Source organism: Lathamus discolor, chromosome W (genome assembly GCF_037157495.1).
Source record: "Lathamus discolor isolate bLatDis1 chromosome W, bLatDis1.hap1, whole genome shotgun sequence".
In the NCBI taxonomy this organism is placed as follows: Eukaryota; Metazoa; Chordata; class Aves; order Psittaciformes; family Psittacidae; genus Lathamus; species Lathamus discolor.
In genome coordinates this window covers 24,242,736-24,262,593 of record NC_088908.1, presented here as the reverse complement: position 1 = coordinate 24,262,593, position 19,858 = coordinate 24,242,736, and the positions used below count along the sequence as shown (strand labels likewise).

Here is a 19,858-nt window from a genome sequence, read left to right as displayed (position 1 = left end):
TTTGATCATAACATGAAATTAATGTTCACATAAAATGGACTCAATTATACTGAGACCTCCTTTGATATTTTATATGGAATATCTCAGGAGGAATCCTTATAACTTGGAGAATCTTTTAGATTTCTGGTGGGTCTTTCTGATGTTATGATAATGAAATTCTATTAAATACAATTAGTAGATTCTTCATCAGGTATAATGTGGGACATTTATTTCTACCACAGTAATAGCCTTGAGACATTTTAAGGACATTCCTTCCTAATCTAAGAGTCCACCATATTTCCTGGATAGAGCATGGCAGCAGGTCACCTGAGTTTGGTTGCTTACTTTGCATCATATTTTGCTTCACATACAGACTTTAGAACAAGAACCATAGTGCAAATACAGAGTTACTTGCATTTCTGGAATACCATATTTGTGCTGCTCTTTGCAAGAAAAACTTATTTGAGCATGTACTGGAAACATGAAAAGAGGATTGTAGAGACTCTCAAAATGAATTGAAGCTAAGGTTGGATTGAGCAAGAATGGATTGAGAGCAGCCCTGTGGAGAAGGAGTTGGGGGTGTTGGGATGACGAGAAGCTCCCCATGACCCGGCAGTGTGCGCCTGCAGCCCAGAAACCATCCGTGCCCTGGGCCACATCCAAAGGAGCGAGGCCAGCAGGTCAACGGAGGGAATTCTCCCCCTCTACTCTGCTCGTGTGAGACCCCACCTGGAGTACTGCATTCAACTCTGAGGCCCCCAACACAAGAAGGACATGGACCTGCTCAACTGAGTCCATAGAATCATAGAATCAACTAGGAAAAGACCTTTAAGATCATCAAGTCCAACTATTACCCCAGGACTGCCAAGACCACCACCAAACCATATCACTGAGGGACTCATCTACACGGTTTTGAACACTTCCAGGGACGATGATTCCACCACTTCCCTGGGAAGCCTGTTCCGATACCTGGGTACCCTCTCTGTGAATATTTTTTTCCTAATATCCGGTCTAAACCTCCCCTGGTGCAGCTTGAGGCCATTACCTCTTGCGCTATCACTTGTTACTTGGGAGGAGAGACTGATCCCCACCTCACTACAACCTCCTTTCAGGTAGTTGTAGAGAGTGATAAGGTCCCCCTGAGCCTTCTCCAGGCTAAACAACCCCAGCCATTCCCTTAACCATTCCTCATAAAACTTATTCTCCAGACCCTTCACCAGCTTTGTTGCCCTTTTCTGGACCTGCTCCAGCACCTCAATGTCTTTCTTGTAGTGAGGGGCCCAGAACTGAACACAGTACTCGAGGTGTGGCCTCACCAGTGCTGAGTACAGGGGGATGAGCACTTCCCTGGCTCTGCTGGCTACACTATTTCTGATACAGGCCAGGATGCTGTTGGCCTTCTTGGCTGCCTAGGCGTACTGCAGGCTCATGTTTAACTGTCCGTCAGTCAGCACCCCCAGGTCCTTTTCTGCCAAGCAGCTTTCCAGCCACTCTTCCCCAAGCCTGGAGAGTTGCATAGGGTTATTGCGGCCCAAATGAGGGGACCAGCACTTTGCCTTGTTGAACCTCATACCATTGGCCACAGCCCATTGATCCAGCCTGTCCAGATCCCTCTGCAGAACCTTCCTATCTTTCAGCAGATCAATACTCCCAGCCAATTTGGTGTCATCCACAAATTTACTGAGGATGCACTCAATCCCCTCATCCAGATCATCAATAAAGATATTAAACAACACTGGCTCTAACACTGAGTCCTGAGGAACACCACTAGTGACTGGTTGCTAACTAGATGTGATGCCATTTACCACCACTCTTTGGGCTCGGCCATCCATCCAGTTTCCAACCCAGCAATGAATCCACCTATCCAGGCCATGAGCAGCCAATTTCTCCAGGAGAACGCTGTTGGAGACAGTATCAAATGCTTTACTTAAGTCCAAATAGACAGTGTCCACAGCCTTTCCCTCATCAACTAGGCAGGTCACCTTATCACAGAAGGAGATCTGGTTGGTCAAGCAGGACCTGCCCTTCATGAACCTGTGCTGACTGGGCCTGATCCCTCTGTTTTCCCACACATGCTTTATGATCTCACTTAGGATCACCTGCTTCATGACCTTCCCTGGCACTGAGATCAGGCTGACGGGCCTGTAGTTTCCAGGGTCATCCTTCCTGCCATTTTTGTAGAGAGGTTAGCCAACCTCCAGTCCCCTGGGACCTGCCACTAGACCAGGACTGCTAATAGATGATGGAGAGTGGCTTAGAAAGCTCCTCTGCCAGCTCCTTCAGCACTCTTGGGTGTAACCCATCCAGCCCCATAGACTTGTATATGTCTAAGTGGAGCAGGAGGTCTCTAACTATTTCTCCCTGAATTATGGGGACTTCAATCAGCTCCCCATCTCTGCTATCGAACTCAGGGAACTGAGTACCCTGAGGATGGCTGGTGTGACTATTAAAGACTGAGGCAAAGGCTGCATTAATGACCTCAGCCTTTTCCTCATCCTCAGTCACTAGGTTTCCCCTAGTATCCAGCACAGGATGGAGGTTCTCCTTGGCCCCCCTTTTATTGGTAATAGATTTGAAAAAATACTTTTTATTATCTTTTATGGCAGTGGCCAGATTTAGTTCCATCTGTGCCTTTGCCTTTCCAACTTTCTCTCTACATAACCTAACAACATCCTTATACTTTTCATGGGGTAACTATCCCTTCTTCCACAGGTGATAAATTCTCTTTTTTTTTTCCTGAGTTCTAGCACAGTCTCCCTGTTCAGCCAGGCTGGTCTTCTTCCCTGCTGGTTTGATTTTTGGCACATAGGGACTGCCTGCTCCTGTGCCTTAAGTATTTCATTCTTAAAGAGTGTCCAGCCTTCCCGGACTCCTTTGTCCTTCAGTAATGTTTCCCAAGGAATTCTGCCAACCAGCACCCTAAGCAGGCCGAAGTCAGCCCTCCAGAAGTCTAAGGTAGAGGTTTTGCTGATCTTCTTCCTGACTTCTCCAAGGACTGAAAATTCAATCATTTTGTGATCGAGTTGCCCAAGATGGCCTCCAACCATCACATCACCCACCAGTCCTCTGTTTGACAACAGCAAATCTAGCCAGGCACCTCCTCTAGTTGGTTCACTAACCAGCTGGGTTAGGAAGTTATCTATCTTCCACACCCTCCAAGAACCTCCTGGACTGTTTCTTCTCTGCTGTCCTGTACTTCCAGCAGACATCTGGTAGGTTGAAGTCCCCCACGAGAACAAGGGCAAGCAATCGTGAAACTTCTCCCAGTTGTTTGACGAATACTTCTTCTATAGCTTCATCCTGGCTGGGTGGTGTATAACAGACTCTTACCAGGATATCTGCTTGGTTGGCCTTCCTCCTGATCTTCACCCACAGACATTCATCCTTCTCACTCACAACACTGAGTTCAAGGCAGTCGATGCACTCCCTGACATAGAATGCAACCCCACCACCTCTTTTCCCTTGCCTATCCCTTCTGAAGAGCCTGTAGCTATCTATTTCAGCACTCCAGTCATGCAAATCATTCCACCACGTTTCTGTGATGGTGATTATGTCATGATTTCACTGATGCACAATGGCTTCCAGCTCCTCCTGTTTGTTGCCCATGCTACAGGCACTGGCATAGATGCATTTAATAAGTTGCCCTGTGGATCTGGACTCCAAAAATGGCATGTGTCGTGGTTTAAACCGATCCACACAGCTCGTCCACTCCCCCCCCCCCCCCCCGACCCTCCCCACTCCCGGAGGGATGGGGAGGAGAATCAGGAGAATGTAACTCCCACGGGCTGAGATAAGAACAGCCCAGCAACCAAGGTACAACACAAATCACTACTGCTACCACCAATGATAATATTGATAAGAGAAAATAACAAGGGAATACGATACCACCGCCAAACGAGTTCGACCCCCCCAAAGAGAGAGAGTGCCCTTCCGGGTAACTCCCAGTTACCTCCCTGGGCATGACGTGTTGTGGTATGGAATACCTCTTTGGCTAGTTTGGGTCAGGTGTCCTGTCTCTGCTTCCTCCCGGCCTCCCCTCGTCCCCAGCAGAGCATGAGACTCACAAAGTCGTTGGCCAGAATAAACATTACTTAACAACAATTAAAAACAATCGGTGTTATCAGCTCTCTGCCCAGGCTAGAAGTCAAAACACAGAGCTTGCACCAGTTACTAAGAAGGAGCAAAACGGCTCCTGGTAAACCCAGGACAGCATGCTACCCCATGGCTCATGTCTAGTGAACCTGGTGTTATCCCCTTCCCTCTTGAAACCCAGTTTAAAGCCCCCTCTGTAAGCCCTGCTAGCTCCTAGGCTAGAATCCTTTTCCCCCTTTGGGACAGGTGTACCCCATCTACCACCAGCAGGCCTGGTGCTGTATAAATTGACCCATGGTCAACCCCCCCAAAATTCTGGTGCCGACTCTAGTCACGGAGCCAGGAATAAATTAATTAGACTTTTCTGATGCTGCCATTGACATTGTTTGTGACTGGCAGTAGGGACAAGAACACTACTTGGGCTCCCAAACCCTGAACCAGTCGCCCCAAGGCCCTGAAGTCCAGAGGAGGGTCATGAAAATGCTCCAAGGGCTGGAGCACCTCTCCTATGCAGACAGGTCGAGAGAGCTGGGCTTGTTTAGCCTCCAGAAGAGAAGGCTCTGGGGAGACTTTAGAGCAGCTTCCAGTGCCTGAAGGGGCCTGCAAGAAATCTGGAGAGGGGCTTTTGACAGGGGCATGTAGTGACAGGACAAGGGGGAATGGCTTTAAACTGACAGAGGGGAGATTTCAATTAGCTATTAGGAAGAAGCTCTTTACTGTGAGGGTGGTGAGACACTGGAACAGGCTGCCCAAGGAAGCTGTGGCTGCCCAATCCCTGGAAGTGTTCAAGGCCAGGTTGGACAGGGCTCCGAGTAACTTGGTCTAGTGGAAGGTGTCCCTGCCTGTGGCAGAGGAGGTCAAAACTAAATGACCTTTAATGTCCCTTCCAACCTAAACCATTCTATGATTTTCCCAGAGTACTAAGATACACTTCTTGTGGTTTGTTCATATCTCCTCAGTGCCGAGTCTATTAGTAGAGCAGATGTGTTAGTGACTAGTACATCAGCTGCTGAAGGATTTCAGTCATCTCCAGCATGCCCTGCTAGTCACACTGCTGTTTCTTTTACATCCAGTGCCTCCAAACCTGATGGTTTACTGAAAGAATTTCTAAGGCAATCTGGCCAGTCTTTGGCTTAAAGTGATTGGAGGTCAGCCCATTTCTAAAGAATTCCTGCCAGAGTTTTCTCCCAGCAGCTGTAAGTTGACAGCAGGGACAGCTTACCCCTTTTAAGAGTCTGAGACTGATGTGGGGCAGTTGCTGGTACATAGGGGTTGAAGGGTGAGTTGTTAGTGTGAGCAACTGGACAGGGCCTCCCAGATATCCTCTTCCATTGCAAGCTGTTTACTCAAGAACTCATCCCCAAGGATGACCACCCCTGTGTTTGGTTCCTGCCTCTTGAACACCAGTGTGCATTCAGCCCTAGAGACAGCTTGGCTAACAGTGTACCACCACCACCACCTCTTCAATGTGTCTTACTTCCAGTATCTGTCGCCAGCAAAAATGTATGTCCTCTTGTTTCTGCCCCAGTTGAAAGCTGCATCAACACGTTGCACATCTGGGGTTAGTCCCAGGTTGGTGAGTTTCTTTGGATAGCCCCTATCCAAGTTACTTGCTGAATAAACCCAGTACTCGTTTCCTAGGCAGGGGAGAAAACAAGCCGAACAAACACTGTTTATTAATTGGATACAGAGGAGTATTTCTTCTTTTATGCTTTGCTATGCAACTTTTTATTGCACTAACTGTACTATCAGTCTTTCTAATATTTTACCATCTGTGAAGCACCAGATTAGAGTGCAGGTGTACTGTGAATACAATTTCTGCTTTTGCCTCTTAATTATTGCTTGCCTCTTGGCAAAAGACATCACCTCAGCATGCTCTTGCTTCCTCCCTTATTAGCTGTCTCATCTTTGAGGCAGACAGTATCTTAATACAGTTGGGGTTATGTTAAAACAGATAGTTAATATTGGTAATTTTTTGCATGCTGAAGACGGTTTGAAACCAGGCATGGGCACCTGAAGGTCAAATGCAGATGCTCATGTTCACCCTCCATGTGTTTGGTTGAGCTGTTATATTGAGTGATTAGAAGGAAGTTTTTGTGCAGAGTTCCTGTTTCTGTTGTTTCTTGTCATACAACATTTTCTAATGACTCTCCAAATACATACTAATGGCAGAGGTACTAGTATTCTGTGTTCTTTACATGGAATTAGTTTACTTAATAAATGCCTTCACTAGATTCACTGAAAGCCAGGGAAAGGTTCATTAATGAAAGGACACTTCCTTGATTCTGTGCTAGAGGGAAAATAAGTCAAGTGTTAATATGAGAAGTGTAAAATGTAGTATTTGAGTTCCTGAGAAGTTACTAACTCACCATTCAGCAGCAAAGGGTTGGTCTCAGTAGTGTTTTAAGATAGTTGGGCTATGTGTAACTTTCAAAACAATCTTTGTTTTATAGTTATTGTTTATTTATTTAAAGGCAGGTTAGCTACATTTTCCTGGAAATTATAAAGAGAGGGAGAGAGGTTTAGATGCAATAGGATTATATATAATATATGCAATATTTCAAGTGTTTTGGTTTGCCTAAACTAAAACTTTTTTAAGTTGCTTCTTCCCTCCATGTAAACTAAAGCAAATGGCCTTTGAAGCATGTGGAATAGATTGTCATTACTTTTTTCCCTCCTGTACAGAAACATACAGCAGCATCAGCCATATGTTTTTTACATGATTGGAGGTGTTTAGTCATGTTTTTAGTAGATACTGAAGCCCAGTTTTTGCTGGGTCAGTTCTTCATGTTGAAAACAGTTTCCCAGCTCCACCAATTTCGCCAGTATAGGGGAACCATGTGTGACTTAAGATGGACAGAGCAGTACTTCCTGTTAGCCTTCTTTCCCGTGGAGGCAGCTAGCACAGCTGCCTGTATCCTCTGCCAGATGAGCCACAAGGAAGACACTTGGAAGCCAGAGTGGAAGTCAGTCTTTGGCAAAAGAGGAGACAAGGAAAGGCATGGGGAGATCTAATCTTCTCAAGCAACATGTACAGAGACAATAGCTTGAAATGAGGGGAAACAGAGCAGTGACGGATGAAACAGAACTCCACTGTTGCTTTTTTGTTTTAAATAATTACTTATTTAGTCTTGCTTACTGTTGAATGTATCTTTTTAGATGCTTATAGCTCCCCTTTGTTGTAATGGAGGCTGAATGATGTTCAGAGTCTGTCAGATCCGGCTGTTGTCCTAATATACTCAGCATGGGATGTTTAACATCTGTCATGCATACCTGCTAGCTATACTGGCTCTTAGGCAGGCCATTCCTTGGCCCAGTTGCAACTGGGAGGAATCTGAGCGCAAATGCAACATTTATGCAAATGGCTACTTACATTTTAAAACTTAAAACCAATACCTGAAAAAAATACAGCCTTCTCATCCTGAGGGGCCTCATAGACAGCATCGATTTTCTCCGGCAGATCAGGCCAGAATGTAGCAACAAGAAGAGGACCTGTGGGTTTTCCTTGGGGGTTTACGGTCCTCCACATGAATCTGAGCAGAACAGAATATTGTATGAGATTTACAGTGAACTAATTCACCAGCACATCTGTTTCTTATAATTTCTGGCAAAGGCTGCGTAAGCGTACACATACACAGACACATGCGCGCACACACGTTAGCAGCAACACATGTTTGTAACCGTTTTCCTACCATGACTGAAAAGCCAAATCATTCATTTGGAAGCCTGTTGCTAAAACAACTACACGGTAATCTGCATGCTGGACTGCAAGTGAAATTGCTTGCACTGATTGCACTGCTTGCTTTGGAGTTTCTGTTGCTTTTTACATCAGGGCAAAACTTATTCTGTGCTTTGAGTATACAGATAAACTCCTTTACAAGGCATTTAAACTATTAGAGCTCTCCTGCTATTGTGTATGGAGCAGATGGATGAGTGAGAAAAGCAGAGATTTATATTCCATGAATTGCTCTTGCAATTACTATTGTAGTGACTAAAAGTTCAAATTTAATGACAGTATATCAAACTGCTTGGAAGTGAGCTTGGCCGTAAAAGAAACTGCTAGCACTAAAAATGTTCATTACAGAAATGCATACGGTAATTTATTGGCTATTTTATGTACAAGTAGGATCATAATTTGATTTAAGCTTTAAAAAGCTGCAATTATCTTTAAATGGCAGACATTTGTGCTGAGGGCTTTTGGTTAAAAATGGCACTATTTCCTCCTCCACAGAAGGAACAACTTTTTTCCTTAACAGAACAAAAGTTTTACCATGGTGATAAAATGAAAAATCAGCAGCTCTTGCGCTGAGCTATAGCTATTGCATTCTCAGGTCAAACAGCTTTTACTGTTATTGTGTTACTGGAGCTCAAGGTGCTACTGGCACCTTATTTTTTCCAGACAATAAACAGTCATTACCCATTCCTACTTAGAATATTTATCCCTTTGAGAAACCCAGGATCTGAAACTGAAGTTTGGTTGTGCCTAAAACTTGGAGGAGAGATCCTAAATTAATTTAATAAATTGCTGTATTTTTATCTGCAGAAGTTTGACTTCAAACAGAGCTAGCTAGGACAAATAAAACAACTTGAAATGCATTTGCAACTATAATTAGTTGCTGCATACTGAATTAAGATATAGTGTTTGATATGAGAAAGAGTAAACTGGCAAGCGCATTGTTTTTTGTCTCAATTAAAAAACATTAATTTAATCTGACATATGGTACTAATAATCAAGACAGTAATATGCTAACTTACTCTCATTTTGCATACATATATGTATTTTTAACACGTACAAAAATATCTCTGAGCGTAACTCATAATAATTTTAATTTTAAAAAAGAGGCAAGGAATAAGGCATTTAGCTAATTGCTCTTGCTCTTGACAGGGCATAAACACATTTGAAGCACTGTAAAAGGTAATATGCTTCATGCATTTCTCTTTAGCCAGAAAAGCAGATCCAGTATGGTATGAAATGGAAATCCCTATAACAAATCTTTCTAACACTGAATTCATCAAAGTTTCTATCTATCTATCTATCTATCTATCTATCTATCTATCTATCTCCTTTAAAAATCCAAGTTACAGAATTCTCAATCAAATTTGGACTTGAGTTATGGCTGAGTCAGCACTAATAATTACTATCTGCAATAAACTCCAAACTCTCCAGAGCCAATGGAGACTTGAACACCAGGCTTTTATTAAAGCACACATTTCAAGGGACTTGTTAAAATGGTGAGGTTTTCTCTTGGAAAGGGAAGCTTGGTCAAAGCTGAATTATTTTTTTTTTTTTTTTTGCTTTTGAATCAGACAGGAGGTATTTCTATTGCTACTCATCATATTGAGGAAATGGTGAAATGAATTATTTGGCTTTCTCATTTCAGTTTGAGCATTTTGAAATGTTTTAACTCATTCAGGTTAAATTTTAGTTTTACCTTTATAGACAGATTTAATACCTTGCTACAGTAAGTATTTTATATTATATTTTAACATAATCAAGATTTGCCATTATTAGTATTATCAGCAGGTATCTAAAGGGACCGAATCAGTGGGTCTTTCTAAATGTCTTGGTAAGCTTCAGAAGTTTGAATTTTTGTTCACTTTCAGAACAAACCCATCTGTATAAATGCTGTACTAAGGCACTCCGGTTGCTCGAAGGATTCTGTTCCCAGTGGAAAAGTTCAACTGTTCTCTATGGCCAGTAGCACCTCCAGTGATTCCCTTTTATTTCTTTACTTTGAGGGGGGAGGGGAAAATACTTTTTTGAACTAATTCATCTTATCTGACCTCCTTTTTGCTAGCTGTTCCTTTTGCCTGTGTAATATGACAGTTGGATGCTGTGATCATTTTCATGAATCGTAAAAGCCACATGACACAATAGACATTTGTTTTTTGAATTCAAAAAGTGAGTCATAATGCTGTGTGCCTGATGTTTGGAAAGCTGCAAGACTGACAGGCAAAGCCATTCCAGAGTAAAACAATTCAACAATTGTCTGCTTTTGCTGCATGTTAGATAAAGCATGAGTCAGTTGGAACAGACTGTTTTCATATTTGCATAGTTCTTTGACCAACTCTATCTGAATGTGAAATACTTCTGTTCTGTTGGGATTATATAGAATACTGAATCACTTCACTGATTTAGGAGTAGATTTAAAATAATTCCTTGTTGGATCAAGCCTTGTGTGATTAGCAGTTAACAAAAGCAGAAGCAAGGTGAAGGTCTGGCTGAAATCCAAGGCCCACAAATGAACAGAAGAGGATCAGTACACTGTAGATACTGTGGAACTTGGAACGGTTTCTACTGCTGTGAGGATATGTTTTTCCTTTTGAAGGCACTGAGCTGAGGTGGATACTTTAGCCCTTTGATGACTATGCTAGCAAAAGTGAGTACCAGTTTTGATAAGCTTGTTAGTCAAGTGGGTGGTGGGGCCAACTCCGTGCAGCTTGTTGGTGGAAGGCTCCAGTGCTGGCGTTCTGTGAGACTGGTCTGTTGGTACTGTGGGACTATTTCATGGCCAAGAAAGGACTGTTTCTTGCCACTAGGGATCACTGGATTGTAAAGAATCTTATCCTGCCACTGACAGGGCCAAGAGGAAAAGTACAAAAGGTATAACAGGTCTCCCCACAGTTGAATAAACCCTTTGTGCCCCTAGCGGCTGTAATAGAAATGGGGAACATTATGCTCTTACATCCAGAAATTCTAAATCCTATTTCTGCATTACTAAAACACAAGCCTGTGATAAAGATTAAGTTAAACTTCAAACCCAAAGCACCATTATTCTGGGTATCGCATAGATGGGAACTAGAAAGAAATGCATTGAAGGAATTGCTGTGTACCACAGCCTGTAAAATTACCCAGTTGACCATGACTTTTTGTTATGAAAAGCTGGTGAGTAGAGTTAAACCATGCAGCATAGTAATAAATCCTTCATATCTTCGAGCTGAAAATGTAAATCTGGAGGAAATGGCTGGACTTTACAGCACCAGGAGATACAAATAACTGTTAAATTGCTGTTTTGTGAGGAGGACCTTGTTTATTGGTTCCTGCTTCCTTTTAAATTTCAGCTGACATCTGGGAAGAAGCAATGAACAGATCAGTTCTAATACTTGCATCAGCTTCAGATACTTGCATGTTTCTATATGGTAGGAAACAGCATTTGATTTAGGCATGCGCAGTGAATGTACATGGGCTCATATCTTCAATGTCTTTGGATTCAGGGTAATTAAGGATAAATTACTTCAAATTGGCATTGATTTATGGCAGGGGAAAAAGGAGCTTTAGTGTCTCTTACCATGGTGCTGCCAAGTCCTGTACTCCTTAGGAGGTGCTCTTCATTGCCGAGCAGCTGGGTAATACAGGCCCTGGCAAAGGCAGTGGGAACTGCAGATGTGCAGCCACCTCATTTTATCAGGAATGCTTCTGCTCTTGCATCAAAACTGCCTTTTGTGTCTGCTTCGTGTCTGCTTTTGTGTCCCCTAGGCTCCATGTGTGCAAGGCCTCCTATCCCAATCACCACTGTCCTTGATATGTCATTACAGCAGCCACAAATCACATAATTCTGAAACTTAATGATTTTGGACTCAACCTGGATTAAACCACTCAGGGACAAGACTTTGCTCATAGATTTCCATGATTGTATCTTCATGAACATGGGAACTAGTCTGTCATAATAAAAGTTATGCTAGAACTGGAGATTTGCTAAAACAGTGTCTCTATGGTGGGAGAGGCATTTGAGATTATTGCCACTAGATTTGGATGAACTGGGGTTTTTTTTGAGGAGTGTTCCTAGAAGTTAAGAAGGGAAGTTTTCCTGCAATTAGATTTGAAGCTTTTCCCCAGAGTGCAGACTACATGAATGAAATCAGGAAGGATATGTGATAAACACATAAATGTATTGGCTTTCGCAAGTCATAGGTGTGGTTATGTGGATATAACTGCACGAGTTTACAATAACAGAAACAAAGCTCGCTAAAGACACAAGATTAGACCACAAGTTTAAAAGGGTCAGAACTCTTGAGCAAAACGGAGTCACATAGCAAAAGAATTTGTAAAGGTAAAAGAAGGGGGGGGCTTGATATAAGAAAAGCTAGTGCCTGGAAAACAGAGTTAAAGTGCTTTTTAGCTTAACAGGTTGTAGAAAGAGAGCAATGTTTATGTTGTAAGTCTGTGGAATGTAGTGGCCCCACTAAACATGAGTTAATTGTTTCACACTAGTCTTCTAAAGTATCTTCAGCTTTAAAGAACAATGTTTGTGTTGTAAGTCTGTGGTGAGATAACAGGATTTAGTGGCCCCACTAAACATGAATGACTTATTTCACACCATCCTTCTACTTATCAGTTAGTTTAGAGACATCTGCTAGCTTGGGATACTCCTTGTCTGCCCATCCTGCAATAAATTTTGCAGGAAGGTCACACTGTTTTAAATCTTTGCTAGGTATCAAAAGAATTATAGATATAGCTGTTTTCAGCTAGTTGTGTGATTACTGGGGCGTCCAACTGTGCCAAAGGCGAAAAGTACACTGTGAGGAAGACTGCCTACTTCATCTTGAAGACCCCTACTCACAAGAGGAAGACTGCTTACTTCATCCTCAAGACCCCTGCCCACAATCACTGCAGAGCAGTGCGCAGACGCCAAGAGGAGGAGACTTACGATAACAAGATCTTGGAGCTAGTTATAATATTCTCTGCCTATATGCAGGAATTATGAATATGTATGTAACTAATGTAATAGTGAAAGTATATAAACCTGTAACAAATACTAATCACTTGCGCCTCTGCCTACGGTCATGCGCCCAGCACTGTTGCTTTTGCTTTATTGACTTTGTCCCTCAATAAAACCTTGTTATCTTGTTTAGAGGAGTGAGTTTGTATTTCACAGATAGTTCTTCCAGAGCTCTACTCCACTGAAAGTAATAGGATTTCCATTGCTGAATTACAATCCTTGTAGGTTTTGCTATAAAAGGTTTCTGGAAATACTTTATAGAGAATTAATCCTTCTTTGGCAGGCAGTAGCCTGGCTAATGCATCCCTTCCATTGCTAATTTTGTGATTAAAGTTACAGATGGATAAATCTCTAACGAGAAGTCTGGATGTGTCTCCCAGCTACTTCCACCTTTTTAGCAACCCTTGTGTTGCTAAAAAGTAGGGCTGACACCAGGGTTAATTTTTGCTCCCCAATCTGTGAAGTTGGGCAGAAAATATCTTGAGAACAGGCTTTTATGTGAGGTTTGTGGCATTTCCTTGTCCTTATTTTAGCTAGAACTACCACCAACCATAGCATCGACCATAGCATCATAGCACCTTGGCATGTGCAATCCCAGCGTAGGGCAGAAACCAGAAATTAAAAAACACCACAAAACTGCCTAAAATAATGACTGAAGTTGAAAATTCCACATTCTCAAAGAAGTTTGAGAGTAGCTCTAAGAAAAGGTGAATTTAGGCGCAATCATCTCATGTATCTCTAATTGCAAACAATCTTTTGGACATGAACGTGATTGTGAGTAGTCGTCATAGATTCTCAAATGGGAAGTCATGCTTGACCAATCTGATAACCTTCTATGGTGAAATGGCTGGCTTGGTAGATGAGGGGAGAGCAGTTCAGAAAGGTTTTTGACCCCATTTCCAATGAGGTTCTCATAGAGATACTGTTGAAGTATGTTTGAGGTAAGCAGACAGTGAGGTGGACTGAAAATTGGCTGACTGTCTGGGCCTAGAGAGTGTGGTCAGAGGTATGAAGTCTAGCTGGGGGCCAGTAAGTAGTGGTGCAACTATCCCAGGCATCAGTACCGAATAGAAGACTGTTTAATGATCTGGGTGACAGGGCAGAGTGCACCTTCAACAAGTTTGCTGATGACCCAGTACTAGCAGGAGTGGCTGATACACCAGGGATTTATGCTGCCATCCAGAGGGCAGAATGGGAGAAATGGGATGTCAGGAACCTCACACAGTTCAGCAAGTGGCAATGCAAAGACCTGCACCTGGGGAGGAACAATCCCGAACACCAGTACATAATGGGGGCCAACAGGCTGGAAAGCAGCTTTGTGAAAAAGAACCTAGGGGTCCTGGTGGAAACCAAGTTGACCATGAGCCAGCAGTGTACCCTTGTGGCAAAGAAGGCCATATTATTTAACCATAAAACCAAACTTCACCATCTCTTTCCCTTAGGAGTTGATAGGACACTTTGCTGTCTCTGAACACACAGAAGAAAGGGCACAGACTGTGCCTGATCATAGAATCATAGAATCATAGAATAGTTAGGGTTGGAAAGGACCTTAAGAACATCTAGTTCCAATCCCCCTGCCATGGGCAGGAACACCTCACACTAAACCATGCCACCCAAGGCTCTGTCCAACCTGGCCTTGAACACCACCAGGGATGGAGCATTCATAGCTTCCCTGGGCAACCCATTCCAGGGCCTCACCACCCTAACAGGAAAGAATTTCTTCCTTATATCCAATCTTAACTTCCCCTGTTTAAGTTTTAACCTTGTCCTATCGCTACAGTCCCTAATGAAGAGTCCATCCCCAACATCCCTATAGGCCCCCTTCAGATACTGGAAGGCTGCTAGGAGGTCTCCACGCAGCCTTCTCTTCTCCAGGCTGAACAGCCCCAACTTTCTCAGCCTGTCTTCATACGGGAGGTGCTCCAGTCCCCTGATCATCCTCATGGCCCTCCTCTGCACTTGTTCCAACAGTTCCATGTCCTTTTTATGTTGAGGACACCAGAAATGCACACAATACTCCAAGTGAGGTCTCACAAGAGCAGAGTAGAGGGGCAGGATCACCTCCTTCGACCTGCTAGTCACGCTCCTTTTGATGCATCCCAGGATACGGTTGGCTTTCTGGGCTGCGAGTGCACACTGCCGGCTCATGTTAATTTTCTCATCGAGTGAGAAAATGAGAATAAATGTCTAGATTTTGATGAATAGGTCTGACAGGTTCCTCCACATTGGTAAGCAATTTATTTCACTTACCTATCTCTGAAAAAAAAGGTTTCTCCTCTGATTTGTGCAACTCCATCAAATACAATGTCGTGCTTGCAGAGCTCTGGAGTGACAGGTCCAAGGGTTGGACGTGGGCCGGGCCCTGGCCCTGGCCCAGGTTCAACATCGGTCGACACTTCTGTAATGGTGAAGAGATGTTCTGTTACACTGAAATACAATGCTGCATAGGTTCCACAGAGCACATGAACTTACACAATTCCTAGAAGGGGAATAATTTGGAGGAAATACTTGAAGGAGCAAAAAAACGTACAATAAAATCTTTTCAGAAGAAGGGTGGTCAAGTACAGCTGAGAAGGCCTTAGCTTCCAGTCCTGCCTTAACCTGCTGCGTGGACTCATTCACTCTGCCTGTGTGATTGTCTATCCATGCTGCGCTGTCTGTCTAACTTGAAAGATGCTCAGAAGTGACTATGCTGTGTGTAAATGTTAAAATTACAGTGCTTATTTCACTGGCTTCTAAAAAGATGAGAAATGCATTTCAAAGTCCTTCTATTCAGAATTATCTTCAACTCCACTGAGAGAGATGTCAAAGCGGATTTCTGTTCTTTGAAGAATGACAATATTTTGCAAGTTACAAAGATGCTTTTAGAGCCATTTGTATGATCATTCTGCCCTCACCAATAATCAACATGTGTTCTTCAGTATATGTACTTTGCCATATGGTTTATTTTGTTTTGGTTTATTATTTAGCTGCTGCTGTATTGCCTTATGAGGCACTTGCCTTTTTTCTTAAACAGGTTTATTTACTGTATGAAACAAAGTGGAGTGCAGCTGATTTGAGATAATAATAATGGAAGAAAACAAAGGGTTTTTTTAATACTTGTTTTATGTAGAAAGCAGTTTGTAAAGGGTTCTATCAGTTATAAAGAGGCAAGAAAGATAGTTTTGTCTCAGGTTTTGAAGTGTGCCTTGAGACAACTGAGTTAAATTCTAAACTCTATCAAAAATACGCTGTGTGAGCTTCGAAAGTTCATGGAACCTTGCCCATGTCTCAATTCCCAGTCTTAAAGCAGCTAAGAACAAAGGGGAAAATGAAGATTCAAATCAGATTTTTGATAAAAAGGTGTCTCATGTGGTAATCATTTGGTATATTCCTATTATCATTTCTAAGGCACTGAATACTGTAGAATATAGTCACAATCAGGAAGATATCTCAGTAGAAAAGTGGAAAGTGCACAAAAGATGCCATAGACTTTCTCTGCTTACTTGACTGTAGTAGATTTGTGCCTCTACAAGGTAGAAAATAGATACATGGAAGGAATTTTAATCATTATAATACTTATGCATTTTATTAAGAGTATCTGTGAAGAAAATAATAAATTTTAAAGATGCACCAAGATAAAAATACTTAAGTCCACTATTTCTCCAGGAGCTTGCCAAACACATTTATGTCAACATATCAGCTCCCACACACTCTGCAAATGTTATAGTGATGGTACAGCTTGGGTTATTGTGAGCAGGCAATGTGAACTGTTTCCAAGCTAGGACAAGAAACAACTTTCTTCCCCTCTCCTTACAGGGAGTTGCAATTTGTTGCAATCAGAGGGGTGTTAGACAACACCCAAACCCACCCACGGCAGGTATTTCAGGCTGGAGAAGAGCACAGCATTTCATTGTCCCAGTAAAGGCATTAGAAATTTTAATCTAAAAATTTGGTTAAGGGATGTTTTGGGGCTTCTGTTAGTTCAGTAAATTTACCCCTCATCATTAAATTGTGTTTTTTTAAGTAGGAGCCTCTTAATAACATAAAGCAGGGAGAAAGGAACAGAGGGTGTTTCTGGCATTGGTGATATTGTGCAGTATGTCATTTACTGCAAGTTCTGAGTTCCAAATTTCAACCTGTGCTGCATGCTTTTCTGATGAGTTCTGCTGCAGAGGGAGGACCTTACCATATAGCTCCTGTATCCCTTTAATGTCATCCTGAGAAAGTCGAAAGTTCTTGGTGTAGGTGTAGATGGGGGCCATCAGAGCTCCTGGATCCTCTGAGTGCTCTAATCCCATGGCATGGCCAAATTCATGAGCAGCAACTAAGAAGAGACTGTATCCTAAATAACACAGCAAGACAGTATTAGCTGCCTGCATCTAAATAGAAGTGTACCACACAGGTTATTCATAGTCTTATAATTTTATTTTCCTTGCTACCCATCAAAAATCTCCCAACAGTAAATATCATCATTATTTACGGTCTGCAATGGTGAATGTCATACATAGTGCCAGAAATGACATTTTAATAGAGAGATACTAAAACCTTTTCTACAGCCGATACTTGCTGCTGTCTCAAATGCAAGTGACTTTGACCATGGTCTTAATACTTCTGTAAAAAAAAGAAGTGTAGCAAACAAAATCAGACTTTTTTTTTTTTTTTTTTTAAGCACAGAAGAATTAAACTTGCAGTCTAGACCTCAAATCTTACTTTTCATCATGAAATGGCATGTAAACGATAAGCAGGTCTGTATATCTGTGTGTCCATGAACAGAGCCTGGATCACTACTGTTGTACCGAATATTGTTCGCTTAAAAAAATCTTTTCTCATAGGATGACATTTTATCAGTTATCCCCAAACAGTCTCTGAAATTTGGCAGTTATTTTCCTCCTAAAAGGAAATCCTGAATCTTGCATTTGTTGGTACATGTGTAAAAAACCTTTTGCTATATTTAAGTTTATCCATGTTAAAAACATGGACAAATCTTAACCAAAATAATTTTAAATATTCACCATATACACTTCATACTGTCTCAGTTTTTAAATGTGTTTTTCATCTTCCGCAATATCAGTCACAACTGTATTAGTTTTTTACATTTAGCATTTGTTCATGATTTGTCCAATATCAGAGTATAATTATTACATCCTAGTGAAATACTATAGAGCTTGTGGCTTTTAGCCTTGGACGGAAAAACTGGTGATGAGAAAAACATTTATTTACTTTAAGGAAAAAAAAGGGTTTTATTTTTTTAAGTTTTGAAAAGACACTTCATGGTTACAAATTCTAGAACATCCAAATGTTTCAGGCAGATGAGCTCTGGGACTGACTCTTTAACAACACTCTCCCATTTAAATGTAGGGGTTTTGCTCAGATTTTGGGCTGGGGAGGTGCATTGTAACCACACAGGAGTGCTAAGTATGAGGATGAAATCATCCTAAGTGTGATGTCATCGGTGAGGTCAGTATGCTGGTACCAGTGTATTGCTGTGACAAACTGTTACCTTGATCTGGACAAAAGCCCCACTTGCGGTCATCATCATAGCTACTGGTAGAAGCGCACCACAGCTTGCCATCATTGCGACCTGCACTCGTACAGGACTCGTATTTATTCCCAAGGAAGATGAAGGGGAATACACAAGGGGCTCCCTCTGAATTTCCACCAACTGTTGACATAGCTATGGAAAATGACAGGAAAACAGTGAGAAGAGAATCCCTTTTGTGAGATTAAGCTGATGCACCTTTTCCTAAACCACACACTAAAACCAGAATGTAAGCAGAAATTTTGCAATCCTCATAATCATAGAATCATAGAATAGTTAGGGTTGGAAAGGACCTCAAGATCATCTAGTTCCAACCCCCCTGCCATGGGCAGGGACACCTCACACTAAACCATCCCACACAAGGCTTCATCCAACCTGGCCTTGAACACCGCCAGGGATGGAGCACTCACAACCACCCTGGGCAACCCATTCCAGTGTCTCACCACCCTAACAGGAAAGAATTTCCTCCTTATATCCAATTTAAACTTACCCTGTTTAAGTTTTAACCCGTTACCCCTTGTCCTGTCACTACAGTCCCTGACGAAGAGTCCCTCCCCAACATCCCTATAGGCCCCCTTCAGATACTGGAAGGCTGCTATTAGGTCCCCACGCAGCCTTCTCTTCTCCAGGCTGAACAGCCCCAACTTTCTCAGCCTGTCTCCATACGGGAGGTGCTCCAGTCCCCTGATCATGCTCGTGGCCCTCCTCTGGACTTGTTCCAACAGTTCCATGTCCTTTTTATGTTGAGGACACCAGAACTGCACACAATACTCCAGGTGAGGTCTCACGAGAGCAGAGTAGAGGGGCAGGATCACCTCCTTTGACCTGTGGGTCACACTCCTTTTGATGCAGCCCAGGATACGGTTGGCTTTCTGGGCTGCGAGCGCACACTGCCGGCTCATGTTCATTTTCTCATCGACCAGCACCCCCAAGTCCTTCTCTGCAGGGCTGCTCTGAATCTCTTCTTTGCCCAGTCTGTAGCTGTGCCTGGGATTGCTCCGACCCAGGTGTAGGACCTTGCACTTGTCCTGGTTGAATTTCATAAGGTTGGCATCAGCCCACCTCACAAGCGTGTCAAGGTCCCTCTGGATGGCATCCCTTCCCTCCAGCATATCAACCGGACCACACAGCTTGGTGTCATCGGCAAACTTGCTGAGGGCGCACTCAATCCCACTGTCCATGTCAGCGACGAAGATGTTAAACAAGACCGGTCCCAACACCGATCCCTGAGGGACAGCACTCGTTACCGGTCTCCAGCCCGACATCGAGCCATTGACCACAACTCTTTGTGTGTGGCCATCCAGCCAGTTCTTTATCCGAGTGGTCCACCTATCAAATTGATATCTCTCCAATTTAGAAAGAAGGATGTCGTGTGGGACAGTGTCAAATGCTTTGCACAAGTCCAGGTAGATGACATCAACTGCTTTACCCTTATCCATCAATTCTGTAGCCCCATCATAGAAGGCCACCAAATTGGTCAGGCAGGATTTCCCCTTAGTGAAGCCATGCTGGCTGTCACCAAGCACCTTGTTGTTTTTCATGTGCC

The 19,858-nt window shown here is 42.8% G+C and overlaps 1 protein-coding gene across 7 annotated transcripts in view; it reads right to left on the bottom strand.

Moving 5' to 3' along the window:
- LOC136004322 (72 kDa type IV collagenase-like) overlaps positions 1–19,858 on the bottom strand; it is a 47,601-nt gene that overhangs the window by 10,286 nt on the left and 17,457 nt on the right. For 6 of the 7 annotated variants that reach the window (XM_065660729.1, XM_065660733.1, XM_065660728.1 and 3 more), the window contains exons 7-11: positions 18,274–18,447; positions 16,960–17,115; positions 15,042–15,189; positions 7,468–7,604; positions 5,549–5,708 (exon numbers count right to left, since the gene is read on the bottom strand). In XM_065660729.1, the coding sequence (XP_065516801.1) occupies positions 5,549–5,708; positions 7,468–7,604; positions 15,042–15,189; positions 16,960–17,115; positions 18,274–18,447 (775 nt within the window). The remainder of the gene's footprint in view (positions 1–5,548; positions 5,709–7,467; positions 7,605–15,041; positions 15,190–16,959; positions 17,116–18,273; positions 18,448–19,858) is intronic. The other variant, XM_065660734.1, reaches the window with a different exon arrangement.